Source organism: Mauremys reevesii, linkage group 23 (assembly GCF_016161935.1).
Source record: "Mauremys reevesii isolate NIE-2019 linkage group 23, ASM1616193v1, whole genome shotgun sequence".
NCBI lineage: Eukaryota > Metazoa > Chordata > Testudines > Geoemydidae > Mauremys > Mauremys reevesii.
This window is the reverse complement of record NC_052645.1, coordinates 22,765,006-22,788,105: the sequence shown is the minus strand read 5'-3', so window position 1 is coordinate 22,788,105 and position 23,100 is coordinate 22,765,006. Positions and strand designations below refer to the sequence as shown.

General features: G+C 53.2%; 1 protein-coding gene across 1 annotated transcript in view; it reads left to right on the top strand.

Moving 5' to 3' along the window:
• FHL3 (four and a half LIM domains 3) overlaps positions 1-21,775 on the top strand; it is a 38,900-nt gene extending 17,125 nt beyond the window's left edge. The window contains exons 2-6 of the mRNA XM_039511807.1: positions 16,256-16,437; positions 18,161-18,335; positions 19,071-19,240; positions 19,937-20,123; positions 21,405-21,775. Of these exons, the coding sequence (XP_039367741.1) occupies positions 16,256-16,437; positions 18,161-18,335; positions 19,071-19,240; positions 19,937-20,123; positions 21,405-21,556 (866 nt within the window). The 3' untranslated portion in view covers positions 21,557-21,775. The remainder of the gene's footprint in view (positions 1-16,255; positions 16,438-18,160; positions 18,336-19,070; positions 19,241-19,936; positions 20,124-21,404) is intronic.
• Positions 21,776-23,100: the final 1,325 nt, after the last annotated feature.

Sequence of the window (23,100 nt, the reverse complement as noted above, 5' to 3'; positions counted from 1 at the left end):
TACATTCTTGAAGTGGCCTGTGCCTGTATCAGCAGGGAGGTCCATACTTTTTTAGTAGGGGAAACACTCCTCAACTCAGCCTTCTCTGAAGGTTTGCTGCAGGCTTTGCCCACTCACCCATGGCCTGATGCTTGGTCCTGGAGGAGTAGAGAGCAGCACTGTTAACATTCCCGCATGCCACAATAGCAAATTATTCAGACTTACAGAACTACAGTGCACCAAGGGCTTCAAAGATCTTCACATTTGTACTATACGTCAGTTTAACCTGGGTATAGTTGAGTGGCTGCCATTAACTCAATGTATGCCTTGGTCCCCAATTCAGAGAGTTCTGGAGTATGCAGAATAATTGTGCACTCACTCAAGAGGTGTAATTAGTCTTGAGTGTACAATACACTGCAAGGAATTCCGACCAAGAGAAGCTACGTTGTGTGTGTATTTTCCAGCCCTACACAAACCCACCATGTAAGCCAGTGAGAGGTGAGCACTGAGCTTGAATGGACACATCGTGCACATCGCTCTGAGCAGCTGAGAGGCCCTGGGCCGCATGTGGGAAATCCCAAATGTGGTTCAGTCTGTTGAAGAGATTAGACTTCACGTGTGCAGACTTGACTGTGTTGCCACAAGCAGTGATGGAACTAAAGTGAACAGGACCATTGTGGCTTCAGATCTTCAGCATGTGAAAGTCTGAATTTTGGAAGCGTCTGCAGTGCTCTGGTTCTGGACAAGAGTCTCTGGCTCTGCATACCCCTCTGAAGAACCAGGTCCCAGGTAGTGCCTTCTGTTGAAGTAATATAGGGCCTGATCCAGCCCCACTGATGTTAGTGGGAGTTTTGCCATTGACTTCAATAGACTGAGGCTCATTAGGTTAGTATGATGATTTTTGTTAGCAATTCATTTTAGATTAGGGAACCCTTCCTGTTTGCTCTCTCCCTCTTGTCTGAGTGCTTGTGAGAGATGAAAGGGGTTCAGAAACCCACAAAACCGGACCCAGGGACTTTGTCTAATGTGGACAAAGGATGTTAGGGAGATTCCCAAACCTGAGCTGGCTTTTGTAGGTGACAAATCTGAGGAACTGTCACAGATAGAGTATATAGAGGAGGTTTGTTTTTAAATTAAAAAATAAACTCAACACAAGTCACACACCAGAGATGGCATTCATTCACAGTTCAGAAGAAGAAAAATGTATGAATGTGACTATTAACTACTAAAAAAAAAGGTTTGTAACCTGTTCTTTAAAACCCAATGAATGACTGGAAGTAAGCAATAGCTAATAAATAAAAAGGGCTCTAAAGGTAATCCATTACAGACACAGAGTCTAAGTCTAACGTCGGTCCGGGCAAAAAACAATAGAAATAATAAAAAATAAAAAATAACATAAAAATAAAATAAACAAAACTCTTGAACATGGTTTCTATAATGGAAAATAATGTAAAGTAATAATATCTTATTACTTTAGTTCTTTTCAACAAAACAAACAACAAAGGGTGAATCCGGGACATAGATAGACAGATTTCAGACAGAAAGAAAGCCTTTCTGGTCCAAGGTCCCTCACCAAAGGCTCTGTAAATGAAAAAGTCAAAAGGAAAGGGAAAGGTGGAAGGTCCTTTCAGAACTGAGGAAAGGGACAGGGGACAGGGAATGGTAAGGGAATTAATTCAGAATGGAGGAAATGGAGAGTGTGTTAGTGGTGTTCCAGGTCTATAAAGTCCTTCAATTCATTTTATTCAATTTCAAAGAAAGGGGTCTGGAGAAAGGGGGGTGAAGTGTGAAGTGAATAAAATAGACAAGACTATAAGATAGTTCAAGACTAAAAAGAAGAAAGAGAGAAAGAAAAAACTTCAAAAAAAGATCAAAAAAAAAATGAAAAATGATAAAATAAATGAAAAATATAAAATAAAAATGCACAAAAAAAAATACCAAAACTATACATACAACTATATGATGGGGAACAATTTAGCTACAGAAGGAAGGAAAAAGATCTTGGAGTCTTAGTTGGATGAATCTCTGAAGATCACGCAGTGTGCAGAGAGTGCAAAAAAGCAAACAGGAAAATAGAAAAAAAGAAAGGGATATATAAGAGAATGAGAATATATTATTGATAGAATATATATATATCCCATATCTCACATCCACTGTACAGATACCCTGTCAAGATGTAAAGATGTACCTCAAAAAGATATTCAAGAAAAAAAAAAAAGAGAAACTAAAAAAAAGAGGAAAAAAAGAAGGTAAGAGATGAGGAAAGGAGAGAGAGAGAAAGAGAGAGAGGAGGAAAAGAAAAAGAGAGAAAGAAGACATGATAGAGGTATATGAAGAGTATATATGTGTATGAAAAGTGGATAAAAAAAAGTGATGAAGAGTATAAATACTTAAAATAAAAATAATAAATAAAAGTAAATGTCACCAAGGTAAAAAAATGAAAAAAAAAACAAAAACAAATAAAATTCAGTTCTTTCTTCACAACCCTTGTTGTGGGAGGTTGTGAAGGAGAGGTTGTGAGGGAGAGGAAAATAAAAGGATGTTAAGGACCATAAAAAGGGAAAAAAAGGGATGGGTGGTAATATGGGTGGCCTAGGGGCTAATGGCTAGAGAGGCCTCTGATGGGATGGAGGAGGGAGAGGATGGATGGTTGGAGAGAGAGATCATTTGATCATTGCATTCATTGCTCACTCACTCAGGTGGGCACCTGGCATTGGCTGTGCATAGGCAGATGCTGACTAGAGGGACCTTTTGGTCTGACCCTTCTTATGTTCTTATGGACACTTTTAGAGGAACTTTAACAAGAGTCCAATCTCCAGCCTCATGTAGTGAAACCTGAATCTGGGGAGGAAACGCTAATCCTGTGCTGATGTCACCCTCTGGTTTGTGATGTGGCTGCTTTTGTTTCTGGGCAAGCACTTAAATGTTTTGCTAGTGAAGTGGTGATTTACCGGTGAGCGGTTTTTCTCACAGCACCTGCTGTAACCGATTCCAGTATGAGTCACTGAGAGAGTCAGTCTGTCCATTGCTCCTGAGGTCATTGTGGCTGTTGGGATAGTGCTGAGTTTTAATCAGATCCATTGCATTCAACAAGCCAACGTAACTTTCTGCTGCAGTTAGAGTATTGGTCTGGCTGAGTTATTGTTGTTGTGGATGGCTTGCCACAAATACTGCATTCAGATAGTGTGTTCTCTGTTTGATGGGGAGAACAGAGGGCTGGTTATTAGCATGCTGGGATCCCCATTACTCCCAGTGTTGAACTGGAGGTCCTGATCCTACAAACATATGAGCAAGCAAATAAACTTGGGAACTTTTTAACTGTAACCAAACTGCCTTGCCCTTTGGCCGTTGTCCACTGGCTGTTGCACCATGTGCCTTGCCGTGAACAGAGGCAGCATTGTCGTTTTCAGTGAGTGAGCACAGCACGTCGTCTTTACAAATAAGAAAAAGATCATTTCTTCACCTCACAGAGTGTGAACCCTTCCTGGCCTTTACCTTGAGGACATGGCGAGCTGCGTCTCTCCTAGATAAAATGCTGCCCTATACATATCCCATTGTCCTGAAAAGTAAATCTGTTTCATACACGTTTCCCTTGCTGCTTTTTACTACTACCCCTTTACGTCTCAGTAAACACCAGGTCTGTACCATTGTTGTTACCTCGGTGTGAGAACATAGTGCGGGAGACAGGCGGCAGTAGTGCGGGAGACAGGCGGCAGTAGTGCGGGAGACAGGCGGCAGTCTGCTTTTCTGTTTTCATAGCTCTGCAGGGCACTTTAAAGAGAGATGAGAACTTGGCCCCTGCACCAAAGATCTCAGAAAGAGATGAAGAATCAGTGCTAGATGCTGCTTGTTGCCCAAACACAACTGCTTTCTGTGGATGTGGTGGCAGGTAGCTCTAGTTCTGTCAGGTCATGCAGCATTTGGACTGCAGAGGAACAGATACTGGAGGTTTGAATTCCAACTCCTTAATGTTAAGTGCAGGCACCTGGATATTTGTTGGTCTCTAAGATGCCACAAGGACTCCTGTTCTTTTTGCGAATACAGACCAACGTGGCTGCTACTCTGAAATGTGTCCATAGTGGCTGTGTAGTTTTGCCTCTCAAGTTGGCAAAACGCTCCCCCCCCCACCCCCTGCTATAGATGCCAAAGTCTCCATCTCACGAGGTGCGGCAGCAGCGGCAAAGCAGTTGTGCAAGAAGTGACGTGCTTCCCACTTCCCGTGCTCAGAAACAAATAGCTCTGAGCAGCGTTTATCCAAAATAAATCTTGATAGCAAAAGCCCTTTTGCCTTTGAGTAATGGATGATTTTTTGTTTACAATGCTCAGTATTTGAGACTAAATTTAAAAAAATAGTACAAACAAGAACTGTTGCTAACAAAGGCGACTGATTTTCAAGCGGCTCAGGTCTGTACTGTGAGCGTAATTGACGCCAGATGACACTGGATCCAGCTCTGTGTCTGGATTGTGTCAGCCTTGCAGATGTAAACTCATTCCAGCTCTTCCCTGGCAGTGTAGTGGTGAAGTAAAGAAACTATCTCCCTGGTTCCTGTGCTCCCCTGTCTGTCTCCATTCAGTAGTTTCCTGACCTGCTGCAAAGCTGAGCAATCTTGCCCTTGGAGTGTGTTACCTTTTTGCAGGAGAGCGGCAGCCAGGAACTCTGCAGCTGGCACGTGCAGTGACTCCCAGGCAACAGATGGTCTAAATTTTGGTTCAGACCACAAGAAGCCATTTATTGGGTTGGTAACCTGAGCCTACTTCCCTTCCCAGGACTTGATACTTCACCAGAATTAGAAGCTGTAGGCATACTGGGGTTACAGAGCTGTAATTTCCTTTGCTTGTGAGGGACGCTAGCAGCTGTAATACATGCTTTCAGTAGAGGACCTCCTTTACTCTTTAAAGGAGCCTCAATAAAGAGACCTGCAGTTACCAGCCAAATGGCAGCAGAGACCTGCTGGTGGGTAAAAGTTTGGGTGGAAGGCTGGGCTGCTTGAACACAAGACCTCCCCCGGTGTGCGCACCTTTCTGTAGCTCATCAGCCGCCTTGTGCCCTGCTCTTCCCTGGCCCTGGGTGATTCACACCCCAGGGGAGCACAGCTCTGCCAGTGGCAATGGCACAGAGAGCAGTGCACACTGTTAGTGCAGGGGTGGTACAACGGGGTATTTAAACGAACTGCTCCTCCTCAGAAAATAAGGAGTCAACTCAGGAGTGACTATTTTGACCAAATTTGGGGGGGAAATCCATTTGGCCTTTAATAATAATGCTTAAAAAATAGAATGCAGCTGTTTCAGAGGCCCTTGGATGCTCCTATCTCTCAAAACTTGTATTTTGTTATAAAGCTGAAGTTGACCAGGCCCTTAGTCAACAAAAGAGCTCCCAGCCTCTCTGGAAAAGAGTTTTAAAAAGGGAGTTTGGGTTCAGACGCAGCAGGTTTGCAGCGCTGCAGAAGTTGAATTGCTCTTCAGCACGTGCACACAGGGTGCCTGCAGTGCAGTCACAGCCACACGATGCAGCTGAGCCACAAACTCAAATGGGTGTTTTTTCATGTGCATGCCCAAAGCAGCTCCTCTCATGCCCACGTGTGTGACATACATAATGCCTTCCAGCCGCAGGTCCCAGGAGGCTTTCCAAAGGCTACGCTACACAGCACCTCGATAAGGATTGCTTCACCCACCACTGAAATGTTACCACCTCTGGGTGGAAGATGGCAGTGCCCAATGGCGTAGGGCCAGGAGGAGAGCACTGCGTGTGATCAGAACTGTAGAGGGATGTTTAGGGAACCAAAATGGAATTCCTTTATTCTGCACTATTTTCTGTACCAAGAGAAAGACCCGAGCAGTTGGGAAAACAAAGCAATTGGAGCAGAGTCTGATGCTCCATGTTTGGGTGCCTTGGGGTCTGTATGAGCTGCAGGATCCTGATGCACTAGGGTGAACCGAGATGGTGTGTTTAGTCGCTTTCTGTCACTCCAGTGCTGGTGTCCCGGGGAGCAGATTTCCAGACATGGGTATCTGAATCCTGCCTTTCCGCGTTCAGGTGCTAAGCATTTATGTGTTTATGGGCCAAATTTTGCTTGGTTATGTGTGTGTAAATCCAGATTGACTCTGGATTTACACTGGTATAAATGAAAGCTTTAATTGCCTAGATAATATAATCTATGTAATGTGCAAATTCTTTGGGGATGGGGGCTTGTGCCTTCCTATATGTTTGAAAAACATTGTGCTGGCACTGCTGAACAATTTACAAGTCAGTTTAGCATGGTCACAGGATTCAGTCATTTTGTGTAGAGTCCCCTGTGGAACCAGGGCGCTGCATTTTTCACGCCTAGTTTCCTTAATAAAATCTTCCCCAGAGGGCTGTAGTTGGCATTCGCTGGGTCTCCTGGATATTGTCGAGTTCCCTCTCTTGTGCTGTGGGGGCATGAATGCAGCCTTTAGGAATCACCCTGGCCAGCTCTGTCAGCTGGCGCATTCAGAACCAAAAGAAGCTAGAGTGTTTCCTTGGTGACCGTGGCAGGCTCTGTCCGGTGTTTGGGGGGAAGGTGTAGCAGGTTTATAGAAGCAATTGTTAGCCAGAGTTCCTCTCTGCACTGTGTCTGTGGTATGTTTCCTTCCACACAAAAGGTTGGTGTGATTTGTATTCTGGCATGTGTCGCTTGCATGAAATGGACCCTCTTTCCTGTGCGAGGCTGTAATCGCCCAGCAAATCATACGCTGCATGGATCTGTGATGCTCCAGGGCAAACAGCAAGGAAATTTGTAGTAAATTTGCTCAGTGCAGCCTGTCTCTGGGTAAGAGACCTCTCTTGCAGACCAGTGTTGCGTGTAAAGGAAATGCAGCAATGCAGCTCGTGTCTGGTTCTCCCATCTCCTCCCAGCCCTTCTCTGCCCTAGATAATAATCTAAGGAGGAGTTTGAGTCAGAATCTCCTCTGGTGAATTCTGGGGCCATGGATTTCTTAACAGTCTGGTTAGGTGGATGTTGTTCTGTTAGGAGGAGAGTTCTAATGTGTCTATCTCACTCCTGTGCTCTTGAATCTCCTCCTTCAGTGAAATGGCCCATTTGACTTGTGACCGATCCAAGCTTCTCAAACGCTTCCAATCCTCAGCTTCCTGTTGAATGCACAAAATGTGCTTTTTACCCCAACTGACTCAACTTTGAATTTGGCCATTAATCTTGTTTAAAAACAATCTCTTGAGCAAAGCTCTGGCTGTGAGTGGTTTTCACGTCAGTGCACCAATACAGGAAGGTAGTTTGTAGTTCTGAATGTATGTTAATAACTGGGCACTTATTAACTACGCCTTGAGTCCAGGGATGGCTTTGTTCAGATCCTCGCAAGTAGGTGTATAAGTCCATGTGGATTTATTAATATTAGAGCTGTCGATTAATCGCAGTACTCACGCAGTTAACTCACAAGATTAACTCAAAAAATTAATCCTGATTTAATCGCAGTTTTAATTGCACCATTAAACAATAGAATACGAATTGAAATTTATTAAATATTTTGGATGTTTTCTACATTTTCATATATATTGTATTCTGTGTTGTAATTGAAATCAAAGTGTATATTATTTTTATTACAAATATTTGCACTGTAAAAATGATAAAAGAAATAGTATTTTTCAGTTTCTAAAAAATGTGGCCTGTTTTTTGGGAAACACACTTTGTATCTGGTGTGTGAAAAGAAAATGAAACTTCCACTTGTAGTAATGTGTCGGACTCTAAAGAGAGGCAGGCTGGCTGGCCTTGGGGTAGTGCACTGGGTGGGACTTGGGAGATCTGGCTTCTATTCTTGGCTTTGCCACAGACTCCTTGTGTTACCTTGAGCAAGTGTCATCAGCTCCCCATCCATCAGCGGGGGATGATACCCTTCCCCCGTCTGTCTCATCTGTTCAGACTGTGCCTGGTTTGAAGTCTCGTAAGACAGTCTGTGTAGAGCACAATGAAGCCCTGGTCTCTGGCAGGCCCTCTGCACTGTTGTAATACAAATAACAATCTCGCCCTTTGCCCCCACCCTATCTATGAAGTTGCACCGAGATCCTGTCGAGTTCACCACACCTGTCTTTAGCTGGTGTCTTTCCTGGGCCTTTCTGCTGTTGTACGTGGAAAGACGTGCTGTGTAAACGTTGTATGCACCATCACGTCTCTCTAGTACAGTAGGGTGCATCTTTCACCTGCCGAGACTTACTCTGAATCTGAGGAAATCCTCCATTCCCCTGCCGAGTGTGCCTTAAAATCTGGTGATAATCGGGTGCTCCCCGTGACTTAGTGAACAATTCAAACAATCTCTGCTATTTCCTGTGCTCGCAGCCGTGGGCATTTCCATGCCTGCCTGGCTGAGCAGGTCCGGAGCTGTGAGAGTGCTGCTTTTTCAGCGCAGGGTTCTCAAAATGCACAGCGTTTCCTTGTCAAAATCGGCTGTGCCCAGCGTTGGGCCAAGGCCGCTCTGAACTCACGCAAGGTTCACTGGGGACAGTTGCTGCATTGTAGGGCTCTGGCTGGGCTCCAGCCACACATGGCACTTGTCTAAGGTGGACGTTTTCTGGCAGTTACATCCCCACAGGTGGGAGAGGAGAGGGGCACACAGGCTGCCAGCATCCTGACTCTGCTCCTTCAGTACCCTCCTGCCAGCAGGCTGCCATCTGGCCCCTGCTTTGAGGGACTGCAAATGACCCAGGCCCTCCCCATGGATTTGAGGAACTAACTGCAGCTGTTTGCATTGATGGGGCTGGGAGAGCGAGTCCCAGGGCCTGTGGGGATGACGTACCCCTGGAAGTGCATCCCTGGGAATGATGAACCCCATGACTTGCCCTTCATGCTCGGAATTGCAACGCGCTCCTCAGAGTGCTGGGCACAGGCTGCAGAGGAGGTTGGACGGTGAGATCTAAAGGCAGGAAGTGACTCAGCGGCTCCGGGAGCAGGAGGGTGAAGTCTTGATGGAATGCAGCTCCCTAAGGGCACTGGGTGAGAGCCGGGGCTGGCTCAGTCATCCTGGTGAAATTCCCTTACCTGTGCCTTTCTGGCTGACTGCCCCGCAGCTCTCCTGAAAGCAGGGCTTGGTGAGCCCTGGCTGGCGAGGGTGTTCCCAGCGCCAGCACCAAGCCCACAGCTCTTCCCGGGGCAAGAACCCACTCATTTCCCAGCCTGCCACACGCACTGCTCCAGGCCTGCTCAGCTGGCCCCACCTCAGGGCCCTGGTCAGAAGCTGAAGGCTGCTGGGCAGGGGAGCAGTGTCCAGAACAAGTGCTGGTGAAGTCAGAAGCCAGGCGAAGGCTCGAAAGATAGAGGCAGAGGCGCACATGAGCCCCGTAGGGAACCAAACACAGTGCACTTGGGAACTGGGACCACACGTGGTCTCCTTGGCCTGAGAGCCTGCTTGGCCTTTGCCAGGGCTCTGGGTGGATGCAGTGTTAGCACAAGAGAGCTGCAGCAACCGTGATACTGATTGAAAATCTTCCCAGCCTCACTAGGAGGGGTCAGAGCAGCTCCTTACACCAAGCAGCAGCTGCTCTTCGTCCTGGAGGCAGAAATCTGCTGGCAGACCCCAGCAGCTGTAGTGCTTCTGCAAAGCTAACTAGGGGAAACTATTATTCTCTTCCCCCTGCCGGTCTGGCATCCCCGGGCCCTGTCTCACCTACTCATCCTAATTTGGGAAATTGCTCGTCCTCCCTGCCTGGCTGCATTTCTGCTCCTGCTCATTTGTTTAGAAGTAAATTACGCAAACCCCGTTCAGGCAACTCTGGGCAGAATAGAATAGATGGAACCTGAAACATGAGCAAAGGCAGGTCTATTCCTGTATCCTGGAAAGATGAACATGTTCCTAGGAATAGCTGTATGGGCTGCTACAGGATGGCTTCTGTATGGCAGCTGGTTGTGGACCTGATAACATACTACGGTGGGGAGTTTGACAAGGTTATTGGCTTTCTTGTGTAAGTGAAATCTCTGGCTGCAGGAGTTCATTGTTTTCTCAGCAGTTTGATTAAAGTCCTGGCAGGTTACACATTGCGGAAAACCAAACCGTGGCTGCACCTTCTCCTCTGAGCTCGCTCGTCTGCCTCTGTCTAGACCCTGGCATGAATATAACAATCTGTTGCTAAGCCACCTGCAGGGTCACAACAGACAGTGACACTGGAGTGGTGTTACATGGGTGTTACTCTAATTAGAAAGTGGTCTCTACTGTGCATCATCTGCGGCTTGCTGACCTTTCTGGCACGCTATCCTGTTCCAAGTTCTGTTCCAAGCTGGCCATGCTTGGGGCCCATGTTTTTCAGAAGGTTATTTGCGAGGCGAGGCTGGGGGCCACTCAGGAGTTTGGTCTGGCACTCCATGGTACTGGGGTGCAAGGGAGGGAGGAAAGCCAGTTGTCCCCACGAGGAGGACAATGTTTGCCAGGTGGAATGGCACAGCTCATGATAAAAATAAACCCGTATTGTCACAAGTGACTAGAACCCTGTGTGATTTTTGCTGTCTCCGTGTGCTGAATGGTTAGTTTTTGTCTATTGCATATCAGGTGTGACCTGGAGAGAACTGGGTTCTCCTAGTTCAGTGGCAGGTATATTGCATGGGTCTCACTTGGGGCCACGGTGTTTGCAGACTCTGCTACTCCTGGAGCCTGGGGCACTGTGCAGGGAGCAGCCACCAGCCTGCAGGCTCCTTTTTTGTTCACTATTAATGTAGTGTCTTTAGTTAAATCAGTCAGCTGTGGAGCAGAGCACCTGTACGAGGGGTTCTGACAAGCGGAGGCAGGAGCTGCAGTTTTCTGGCTGTCGCTGGGCATAGTGGGGTGACAACACCCAGGAAGGGTGTAAATCCAGACCAAGATGCCAGCATCCAAGGTAGTGAGGCACGTCCCAGTCTGCAGCCGACGGGAGTGGTCAGCCCGCAGGGTGCTTCTCGGTAGCATAGCAACAGATGCATCTGTAACAACTGTCTTGGCACTAGCCAGTGTTGGCCAGGTGGAGCAGGCTGAGGTGGAGGTGCTGTGCATGCATGACAGGCAGCAGGGACGGGGTGGTGAGGGTAACTTATCCCTGGCCACTTCCTGTCTCCATATTGCCGCGGAGTCTGAGCGGCACCGGTAACCCTCTTAACGAGGGGAGAGGGAGTCTCTCCTTGTGGAATATAATAGGGCTGAAAGCAACGAAAATGACTCTACACGGCCACTCTGCCACGTGCAAGCAGGTGGGCTCCCTGCAGTAGGGTTAACCCAGCCCCTGGCTCCGTGGAGCCTAGCTCCTGTTCTCTGCTACATTCGGTGGCTTTGCCCTGACTAGGAGCTCCCCTTCACCAGCTGAGTGCATGTTTAAAGTCTGTCCTGGCTACGCTTGGCTTTCAGAACCTGTTAGTTAGCACACGCCTACAGCACGCTTCTAAATCCTACTCTAGACCAACGCCGTTAAAAAAGTTTTTACAAATCCATCTTTTCTCCTAGCCCGGACAAGCGCTGAGTTCCTCCCCCCATTGCAGTGAGTGTTTCTTGCCTGTGCTCATGTATTTGTAGAGTCCAAGGCCAGAAGGGACAATCGTGATCATCTCGTCTGACCTCCTGCATAGTACAGGCCTGAGAACTTCCCTAAAAGCATTCCCAGAGCAGAGCTTTTAGAAAAGTATCCAGTCTTGATTTTACAATTGCCAGTGATGGAGAATCCACCACGACCCTTGGCAAATTGTTCCAGTGGCTAATTACTCTCACTTTAAAATGTACCGTTATTTCCAGTCTGAAGTTATGTAGCTTCAGCTCCCAGTATTGGATGGTGTTAGACCTTTCTCTGCTAGACTGAAGAGCCCATTATCAAAAACTTGTTCCCATTGTAGATACCTATAGACTGGGATCAAGTCACCCCTTGCCCTTCTCATAAGCTAAATAGATTGAGCTCCTTGTGTCTGTCACTGGAAGGCAGGTTTTCTAATCCTGAATCCTCCAGTTTATCAACGTCCTTCGTGAACTGTGAACACCAGAACTGACACAGGATTCCAACAGTGGTCGCACCAGTGCCAAGTACAGAGGTAAAATAACCGCTCTGCTCCTACCTGAGATTCCCGTCTGGATGGATCCCAGGTTCACATTAGCCCTTTAGGCCACAGTGTCGCACTGGGAGTTTGTCCACCCTGAGTCTTTTCCAGAGTCGCTGCATTGTGTAAGGGTGGCCGATGTTCTCTGGTCAGAGACTTGCACGTTTACATTTAGCCGAATTAAAACACATTGTTTGCACCCCACTCCCCAAGCGATCCAGCTCACTCTGTGTCTGTGACCTGCCCTCTTCATCACTTACCACTGCCCCAACTCTTTTTTCATCTGCAAACTTGATCAATGTGATTTAAATGTTTTTTATGCTGAGCTGCTTCCTGCTCCTTTTTCTTTGTTTCGCCCTTCTGGTCTCCCTGCTCTTGGGCTCTCCTGGCTATTGGAGCTCCAGTGTTTGCTTTGGCATCCTCATATGTTTAGCACCTCTGTCCTGCTCTGTGTGTGAGAGCCAGAACAAAGGAGCAAACAGCTTATCTAACACAAACACCCCTCAGCAAACTTCCCAGGCTCATTATCTGCTGCTCTCCCTTCCCCTCCCTGGAACGAGCGAGCAGCATGTGTCCCTACCCAGCCATGCTGTGGTCTCTGCTCGCAGACAGCCCTGGGGCTTGCTGTCCTGCCATTGTGCACTCTGTGGTCTGTCCAACCTGGAGAATAAGAGTTTAGCTCCAGTAGTGCAATGCTGACACCCTTTTAGCAGTGCACTCTGCCTTGCAAGACTGCTGTGCAGCAGACGTAGGTGGACGGACGGACTCTGGGAAGCAGTAACCCCAAGGAGGGGGAAAGTGGTGGAGGAAATGCAACAGCAATTGGCTAGCCAGCACTAAGGCCCCATGGCATGGATGGGGACGAGGGTCTTGCCGCTGGATGCAGTTCAGAGGGATGCTTATAAACATCCCCCCTCATAGGGAGTCAGCAAGATCTGCACCTGGAGCCTTCAACATTGCAGCACAGGTGCCAGTAGTAGGCTGTTATCCTCTAGTAAACTAGCTGCTAGAGGTGGATGTGAACACTCTGCCAGTGGGTTATGTGTATACTACAGATGGGGACAGTCCTTTGACAAGTGGTTCAAGTACCATTTTCAAAGGGCTTGTGCAGTTTGCATCTCTTCCTCTTCCCATGTGCCTGCAAAGAAAGTGGTGTTGGGTCCCACCTAAGGGCTTTGTCTACATTAAGGATTTTTGCACTGATGTAGCTTTGCTGGTGCATGCCAGCCCCCAGTGGAGATGCACTGTGGTCTGAACTGGGTCAAGTGGCACTGTCTGAGCCCTCCCTTACACCAGTGCAGTGCATTTACACAGGGGCTTGCACTGGTGTAACTATTCCTGTGCAAAATCAGTAATGCAGGCAGGCCCTTAGTGGCATTCTCTGCTGGCAACCATCTCCAGTGTGGTTCAGGGAGAAAGGGGATTGGGCAGGAAACAGCCTACGTCGAGAGGCCGCCAAACGAGAGACGCTATTTGAGACTGGAATGTCCCTGTCCTGGAACTCTTTTTTTGAGAGACATGATCAAAACCAAGAACAGAACGTTGGCGCAGCTGCAGCAGAGAGATGGAGTTTGATTTGGCAAATCACGCTCCAACACAGAAACACCTTGTCCTGGAGCTGAGATCCTACCAGTCTGGTTTTCTCCTGTCATCTCTGAGTGCTGTTGGGTCTCGGGGAGGATTGCTATTTGAGATCAAAGAGCAGGAGTACACGCACTCAGAGGAACAACAGCTCTGTTTCTCTAGGTCCTTACGTGAGCCCATTGTTATGGCATCTGAGCATCTTGCGATCATTCGTGGGCTTTTTTCTCGCAGGATCTCTGGGATCTTGTTCCCCTGTTTCAGGTGGGTTGGGCCCAGAGAGGTGGTGGACCTGCCCAGGGTCACACAGGAAGTCTCTGGCATGGCTGGGAATTGAACACAGGCCTTTTGAGTTCTGCTCCAGTGGCGTGGCCTACCTTCTGGGCCTGCCTTCCTCCCTTTCAGTTACACTCCAAGCTGCTATTTCCAGGGCCACTGAGGTGCAGGAAGCCTCCTAACTCAGTACAGACAGCTCCCTGCCCTGAGGACTTGACAGTATTGTACGGGGGGGTCCCGGTTGTGTCCTTGTGGTACCCCTTTGAGTCCCTCTCTCTGAGGTGTGCGGGTAGCAATAGACTTTCTCTCAGGTGAAGGGATGAACTCACTTTGGGAAGCAAAGTCCAGCATGAACAGAGCAGGTCACTGGAGGGAGGCAGACTCCACGCTGTGAGCCTTGGGGGGCTGGACGTGTTGCACAGCACGCAGGCGTGACTCATGTTGTATGTTGGGAAACAAGTGACCGTGCCCAGGGCCCATCTCCAAAGGACTGGGGCACGGGCTGCTTCGTTCAGCTTCTGCAGTGCCTGGCTGCAGCACTTCTAAAACTAACCTTCCTGGCTCAGATTCCGCTCTGGGGGAGCAAACCTCTTGGGGTGGGGGATGTTCTCCCCAGGCAGCCAGGGTGGCCCCCGTCAGAGCAGCTCAGGAAATGTTTCATTTGCCCAGACACGCAGCGATGTTGCTCACTGTGAACCTGGGGTCTGGCCTGGCTGCCTGGGTATTTTTAGCAGGTATCGGAGACTAATGGGGAGTTGCACAGCTGGTAGCAGGAGTGACTAGCTCCAAGCCGCCATAAACTCTCTGCCCCAGGATGCAGCTGCAGGGGGGAGGGGTGTGTGGGGTGTGGACAGGGCCGACTGGCAGAGCAGTTCCCTTAGTAGCTCTGCCGCGAGGGTTCTGTGTGGGCTCTCCCCACACTTCTGCAGCCGTGTGCACGGGACCCCATTGCTGCTGTGGTAGGAAGGGGGTCGGAAGAGCAGACAGGAGCTGCGGGGGAAGCAGCTGGTTAATGAGCGGGTCTGAGAAGGGACTTTGTTCCCATCTGTCTGTCACATAGCTGGGCAGGAACGTGGCCTTATTCACCAGCAGCAGCAGCGCTATCTCTGCATGCAGCAAGACTCAGCAACAGCTGGGAAGCCTAATCACAGGCCCATGAATAGCCCTGATGACTCATGCTGTGCAAGCGAGAGCAGCCTTTGCTTTCCCAGTGCTGGCCCTGGGTGGTTTCAGCCCAACATCGTGAAGGCAACTGCCGCAGCCTGAGATGCAGAGGAACTTGCGATTGTTCCCCTGTCCTGTTCTGGGATTTATCCCTCAACGCACTGTAATAACTCTTCTGATCCACTGGGTTCGTCAAGAGGATTGCAAAGCCTGGCTCTCTGCAGCTAAACGTGTCTGGTATAAACACCATAGGCTTGTCTACACTTGAAAGTTGATTCGGATTAAGGCTGGCTGTAAATGTATAGCTATTCTGGAGTAACTCCAGGTGTAGACAAACCCTTATACCTTGGAGAGAAATAGGGCCAGTAACAGCTCTCGTAAACCAGCTTCTCCCAAAGCAAAGCCAGAGAATGTCTTGTGCTTTCACGTGTGCAAACATGCATGTGCAGCAAGGGGCTTGTACTTCGGAAGTAGGCTCCCAGGGAGGATCCTGGGGATGTGACTTTGATTAGAAATGTCTTTGTACTGGCCAGATGACTGGGCACCTGACTTATGCTCGATGCTCTCCTGTTCGTCTGCTTTAGAGCCATTTGGAAGCTTCAAAACTTGGGATGTTAGAAACTAGCTCAGGCAAAGCACGAGAAGAGGTGGTGCAGGAACCAATCCCGTCCTAGGCTCCGGGCGGGAGGCTAATCACTGAGTTTGGGGCTGCGGGAGCGATGACTGTTTATCCCTCTGTCGGGCTCATGCACACACCCAGCTGGTCACGCAGTTCAGTCCAAAAATGTGTTTCACCAAAAACGGGAACGATTTTGTGTGCAATCTTCTTGTGTGTTGCGTGCTGTCCCGAGGATTGCAGCCAGGGGCTGATGACCCTGCGTTGTCCAGCGACCAGCTCAGTCACACGTTCCCCAGTCAGGCTTTCTCCGGGCAGGGCCTGGTGACAGGTGTATGCACGTTCTGATTGCTGGCTCCGTTTGATGTGCAAGCGGAAAGTGCTCTCCACCCCACACCTGACCAGTTCTGGAAACACAGGTTGTGTTGTCCGTGAGCAGGAGCAGCGGCTCATGCCCCATGCGCAGCCAGGTTCAGCTCGGTGCAATGCTGCCTGAGCACAATGAGCAGCCTGGGCATGCGCCCATGTCTGTGCCCCTCACCTCTGGACGTGGCAAGGGAGTCGGGGGGGCTCAGCCCTTTGCATCGCTGAGGCTCTGAGCAGATGCTAACCTAGGCGGTTCCCCCGGTAGGTGCGGGAGGCTCTCAGGTCGGCACCATGACGGAAGGTTTCGACTGCGACAACTGCAAGGAGTCCCTGTATGGGCGGAAGTACATCCAGATGGACATGGGTCCCTACTGCATCCCCTGCTACGATGCCCACTTCGCGAACACCTGCGAGGAATGCAAGGAGCTGATTGGCCACGACTGCAGGGTGAGTGAGGGGCTGGGGGCTGCGCCCCGGTGGGGCCTACCCCCCACCTCCCCGTGGGGGAGTGAGGGGCTGGGGGCTGCGCCCCGGTGGGGCCTACCCCCCACCTCCCCGTGGGGGAGTGAGGGGCTGGGGGTGCACCCAAGTGGGGCCTGCCCCCCACCTCCCCCGTGGGGGAGTGAGGGGCTGGGGGCTGCGCCCAAGTGGGGCCTGCCCCCCACCTCCCCCGTGGGGGAGTGAGGGGCTGGGGGCTGCGCCCAAGTGGGGCCTGCCCCCCACCTCCCCCGTGGGGGAGTGAGGGGCTGGGGGTGCACCCAAGTGGGGCCTACCCCCCACCTCCCCGTGGGGGAGTGAGGGGCTGGGGGCTGCGCCCAAGTGGGGCCTGCCCCCCACCTCCCCGTGGGCGAGTGAGGGGCTGGGGGCTGCGCCCAAGTGGGGCCTGCCCCCCACCTCCCCTGTGGGCGAGTGAGGGGCTGGGGGTGCGCCCAAGTGGGGCCTGCCCCCCACCTCCCCGTGGGGGAGTGAGGGGCTGGGGGCTGCGCCCAAGTGGGGCCTGCCCCCCACCTCCCCGTGGGGGAGTGAGGGGCTGGGGGCTGCGCCCAAGTGGGGCCTGCCCCCCACCTCCCCGTGGGCGAGTGAGGGACTGGGGGCTGCGCCCAAGTGGGGCCTGCCCCCCACCTCCCCGTGGGCGAGTGAGGGACTGGGGGCTGCGCCCAAGTGGGGCCTGCCCCCCACCTCCCCGTGGGCGAGTGAGGGGCTGGGGGCTGCGCCCAAGTGGGGCCTGCCCCCCACCTCCCCGTGGGCGAGTGAGGGACTGGGGGCTGCGCCCAAGTGGCGCCTGCCCCCCACCCCCCTGTGGGCGAGTGAGGGGCTGGGGGCTGCGCCCAAGTGGCGCCTGCCCCCCACCTCCCCTGTGGGGGAGTGAGGGGCTGGGGGTGCACCCAAGTGGGGCCTGCCCCCCACCTCCCCGTGGGCGAGTGAGGGGCTGGGGGTGCACCCCGGTGGCGCCTGCCCCCCACCCCCCCCCGTGGGGGAGTGAGGGGCTGGGGGCTGCGCCCAAGTGGGGCCTGCCCCCCACCCCCCCCGTGGGGGAGTGAGGGGCTGGGGGCTGTGCCCAAGTGGCGCCTGCCCCCCACCTCCCCTGTGGGGGAGTGAGGGGCTGGGGGTGCACCCTGGTGGCGCCTGCCCCCCACCCCCCTGTGGGGGAGTGAGGGGCTGGGGGCTGTGCCCAAGTGGTACCTGCCCCCCACCCCCCTGTGGGCGAGTGAGAGGCTGGGGGCTGCGCCCAAGTGGGGCCTGCCCCCCACCTCCCCTGTGGGGGAGTGAGGGGCTGGGGCCTGCGCCCAAGTGGGGCCTGCCCCCCACCCCCCTGTGGGCGAGTGAGGGGCTGGGGGTGCACCCAAGTGGTACCTGCCCCCCACCTCCCCTGTGGGGGAGTGAGGGGCTGGGGGTGTGCCCAAGTGGAACCTGCCCCCCACCCCCCCGTGGGGGAGTGAGGGGCTGGCGCCTGCCCCCCAGTGGCGCCTGCCCCCCACCTCCCCTGTGGGTGAGTGAGAGGCTGGGGGCTGCGCCCCGGTGGCGCCTGCCCCCCACCTCCCCGTGGGGGAGTGAGGGGCTGGGGGCTGCGCCCAAGTGGGGCCTGCCCCCCACCTCCCCGTGGGTAAGTGAGGGGCTGGGGGCTGCGCCCCACGTCCCCGTGGGTGACGCCCCCCACGCTCTCTCCCAGGAGCTGTACTACGAGGATCGCCATTACCACGAGCACTGCTTCCGGTGCTTCCGCTGCGACCGCTCTCTGGCCGACGAGCCTTTCACCTGCCAGGACGAGGAGCTGCTGTGCAACGACTGCTACTGCAGCGAGTTCTCCTCCAAGTGCGTCGCATGTGAGAAGACAGTCATGCCAGGTACAGGCTCTGGGGCGGGGGTTGTTGGCAGGAGACGGAGCCTCCCCTGGGCCTTGGCCGGCTCTGCTAGGCTGGCAGCTGCCCTCCTGTCATCCCAGCCGGGGGCAGTGCCCTGTGGGTGCCGGGCAAGAGCCCAGGTCATGCCGTACCTGTACAGAGAGGCCTGGTGCTGGCTCCCCTCTGCTGAGCAGACGTGAGGCCCTTATCGGGGACCCAGAACTGTGATCTCCCCTGCAGCCCTTGTCTGTGGGCTCCGTGTTGGGGGAGGAGAATGTGGGGAGGCAGCTCCCCTGCCCTGTCTCTGGGGGCCCTTGTGGCCTCAGACAGGGAGTGACTGGCTAAAGGCTGCTGGAGACCCAGCCTTTTGGGCCTGGGGCTGTGCCAGGCCCCGCGGGCATTGCCTGCCTGTGTTACCCCCAGGCCCTCTGGCGTCTCGAGCTCTCCCGTGCTGAGAGGCTCGACTGGTGACGCTCCCTGTGAAGGGAGAACTGCCCCATGTGGAGTGACTGTATTAGGACGTGGGGCAGGAACAGGCCTCCGGGCACTAGCTTTCTGTCCACAGGTAGGAAACGCTAGCGCCAGGCCCCCCTTCCCAGGCTCGAGCTGAGTTCAGGACACAGGCTCCATCTCTGAAGATCATTGTTGATTTGAGGACATGCCACTTGCTGAGCCTGTCTGAAGGGGCAGCTGCTGTCTCCCAGCGGTGCCCTGAGCCCAGACCTGCTTCACTTCTAGGATCCCGGAAACTGGAATACAGTGGACAAACCTGGCATGAGCATTGCTTCATCTGCAGCAGCTGTCAGCAGCCCATCGGGTCGCGGTCCTTTATCCCAGACAAGAAGGATTATTATTGCGTCCCCTGTTATGAGAGCAAGTTTGCTCCCCGCTGCACTCGTTGCAAAAAGGTAACGCTGGCTTGCCAGCCTAGTGCTTCCTTCGGTGACCCCGCAGGGGCTCCACTTCTCTGAGATGAGATTCTCCTGGGGCAGCCGCTGGTCTCCGTGGAAAGCCATCTCAGACATGGGAGGTGGGGTGCTGTTCCATGATCCCTTCTGGTGAAACTCAGCTTACTAAGGGCAGAATCGTGTCCGTGTTCCCGTGGAGCTGGGCCGGCAGGACTGCACCCAGCGCGCTGCCAGAACCCACCCAGTAATAATAAAGGGGTGGGTGTGGCTGGGCTCCCTCCCCTGCCCTTGTCACAGGGGATGCTACTCTCCATGCCTCTCCAGAAGGCTTTGCTGAGTGCTGTCAAGATCTCCAAGCTGAGGCATGTCTGTGTGCCTGGTCTGGAGACCGGCTGCTGCCTGATGTGTCGGCATCACCCCCTGCTCTGGAGACAGCCGAGGGCTCCCCTTAGTGCCAGGCCCGCCGTGGCTTTGTGCGGCTCGATGGTTGTGGAGGGTCCAGTTGAGTTCCCTTGGCTGGCTTGGGAAGGGGTCGTGGAATGTGTGCTAGCCTTGCGTCCAGCCCTGTCAGTGTCCCTATGGAAAGGGTTCCAGAGGCTGAGATCTGTATAACCGCCAGGTGCTCCGTGCTCCTGGGGCTGCCTACAGCAGCTCTTCAGGGACGTATGGGTGTAACTGGTGTTCTCCCTTCCCCAGTCGCTGACCAAGGGAGGAGTGACTTACCGTGACGAGCCCTGGCACAAGGAGTGCTTTGTCTGCACTGGTTGCAAGGTTCCCCTGGCAGGCCAGCAGTTCACCTCCCAGGAGGACAACCCCTACTGTGTCAAGTGCTTTGGGAACCTCTATGCCAAGAAGTGCAGCGCCTGCGCAAAGCCCATCACAGGTAACGACGGAGACTGGCTTGCTCTGCCTTCTTGCTCCCAGCCACTTGCTGGGGAATCTCTTCCTGGTGGTGAATTCCTCTGTGCAGCAGGCCAGCGTAAGGCCTCTGCAGCCCTCCAAGGCTCATTGATGGGCTGTTCAGAACTTCAGGCCTCCCAGGATGGGAGAACATTATTGCCAAGAGTGCCCTGGGGTGTGTGGCAGGCTGCTCCCGGACTTGTTCCCCAGCAGCCTGTTTCAGCTGCTCGTAGAGAGGCCATGCGATGGAAGGAGTTAAATTGCAGTGAGGAGTTTGTGTTGCTCGTTTCCTTGCTCTCACTTCGTTCTTGCAAAGCTCAAGCATTGGGTGTGTCCTACCCCTGTCAGAGCAGGGAACGTACTGTGCACACCCGGGGAGGACTGGCTGCATTTTGGTACCCTGCCGCCTTCCTGCAGAACTCCCAGGACATGCTCCATGTGGTGGGATCTGATGGCTCTGACTGGCCTCTCGTTTGGGGGCTGCTGGTCCCTCAGTTGGGGCCCTGGAAGGGTTCTCCACCCACAGTAACGTGGGAAGGTTTTGCAGCCCAGCAACGGGCTGGGAGGCTCCGGAAACTGGACCTTTCACAGTGAGGGGAGTGGGTCTCTCCCTCCACACACCTGCACCAGGAGGCTGCCTGGTCTCCTTCACTGACCCTCCCTCTGTGGCTTGGGTTTATTGCTCCCGGCAAGGCCAATGCAGCCGCTGAGTCACTTGGTGAGTCAGAACCCTGGTTCCATGGTTAGAGACGATGCTGGCTTGCTGCCCCGCCCCAGGTCCCCAGTGTTTATCTTTGTTGCTGTCTCTGCAATAGCGCGTAGGAAACCTGCATGTCCTCCTGCCGTCTGGACAGGGGGCAGAACGTGGCTTCCCTCGGCCGGCTGGCTCCACTCGGGTCCTTCCCGAAGAGCTTCAGTTACTCAGTGTCGTGCACAGACCCCCAACTGGCTGCTCACGGCCAGTGCTGCCTGCTGCATAGGGGGCTCTGGGCTCTGGCCTGGGGCTTGGGAGACCTGCTCTGCCTCTGGCTCTCTGCGTGACATGGGCCTCAGCTCCCCAGCTCTAAGCTAGGGCTGGTCCTTCCTGCGTATAAGATTGTGGGGGGGGGTTTAGAAGCTATGGTGTGTGTGGGGGGGGGGGCACAGACGCACCATAGATGGAAATAGCCCCAGGCTCATCCCCGACTGGAGGGCCGACCCTAGGCCCTTCAGAAATCTGCCTTGAGTGCTCCGGGTAACCCTGTGCTCTGTCCCCCTTCTCTAGGCTTCGGAGGGGGTAAATACATCTCCTTTGAGGATCGTCACTGGCACCACAACTGCTTCAACTGTGCCCGCTGCACCAGCTCGCTGGTGGGGAAAGGCTTCATCCCACGCCACGACGAGATCCTCTGCCGCGACTGCAGCAGCAACCTATAAGCCTGGCCCGAGGACGTGGATCAGGGGCTTTATCTGCTCTTCAGGGGCTTCGTGCCAGAGACCCTGGGCAGGTGGGAGATGTGCCTTTTGTGCCCTGGAGAGGGCTGAGCCCCTCACCACCGTGTATGCTCAGGGTGCCTGTGCCCTTCCCCTGAAAGCTAGAACAAGCCACCCTGGGCTTTCTGCAGAGTGAAGCTAAATAAACGCCAAACAAAAGGAGCTTCCAAGTCCCTCATTATTTGCTCTTCCCTTTGCTTCCTAAGCGCTTGGGCGCTGGCTGAGCCGGGAGCCCCTGTCTGAGCAAAGGGGCTGGGCAGTGGGTCTTAGGCTCCATGTGCTGACCGCACAGCTTTGTCCCTCCTCCTTGTTACTGGTTTTCTTCCCTTCCCCTGCGTGATCCTCTGCTCTGAGTGATGGGCAGCAGCTCCTGTCCTGGGAGCCGGGCTCTCCTGAGGCTCCTGCCTCCCCAGGCTGGGTTTGCAGCACTGCCTGTTCCCCTGTTAACCTGGCGTCTCACTGGGCAAGTTTGCAATGCTCTCTGTGCTGCTTATTGCAGCCTTGGGTGTTGCTGGCTGGCTGTGAGCAGAGCGTGCTGGAGTGAGCGCATGGCCCACATTGGGGAATGGCTTTTTCTGATGTCTCTCTCCCCCCTCGTTCCTCACGTCTTCAGGGAGATGGTGTCGCTAATATGGCAGGGGAACCTGAATCACCAGCTGGCGCTGAGGGCTCTGGTGCCCCCACCTTCCTGCAGCATCTCCCCTCCCCCTGCTCTGCCCCCAGTGGAAGGGTCCCCATCAGCTTCCAAGAGCTGCACGAATGAGTTTATTTAACGCCGACTCCAAGAGCACTGAGAAGCGGCTCAGGTGCTTTCGGCGCTAGTCTCGTGCTCTGTGTGCAAGTGCTGCCCGGCTGGCAGCCAGAAGCTCTTCCGTCTGCCTGAGAGCCGCTTAGCAGAGCAGTTGAAAAGGGCATTTCAGAGGCAGCTAGAGCCATTAGAGCTGGCGATGTTGTCTGCTCTTTCCCCCTTACCGGGTGCTGCAGACACAGGGCCGCTTGTTGTCTCTTACCGAGCTCAGCCACATGCCATATATTTTGACCCCAAATATGGTTGTTTATCCTCTGGAGGTTTGTGCACAGTTGTGTCTCGGCTGCAGGCTCTGCTCGGAATTCAGCCCAGGGTGCTGCATGGGAGCTGGATGGGAGTGGGGGACGAATGGGGGCTGTGTTTGTATTAACAGGCAAAGCTGCAGATAAATTGAACCAGCCCCCAAGACAGCAGCCAAAGGCTCTGCCCCTCCTGTGCCCTCTCCCGCCAGGCGCCGAGCTCTCTTCATGCTAATTGGCTGCAGGGGGAGCCGTGGTTGCTCAGCACCTTGCAGGTCAGGTGCTGGTTGGGGCTTGCTGACCCTCGCCCCCAGTCTGGGCTTCTCATTCCCAGAGAGGTAAGGCCCACAGTTCATTTTGGTCAATTTCATGGTCACAGGATTTTAAAAATGGTAAATTTCATGATTTTAGCTATTTAAATCTGAAATTTCATGGTGTTG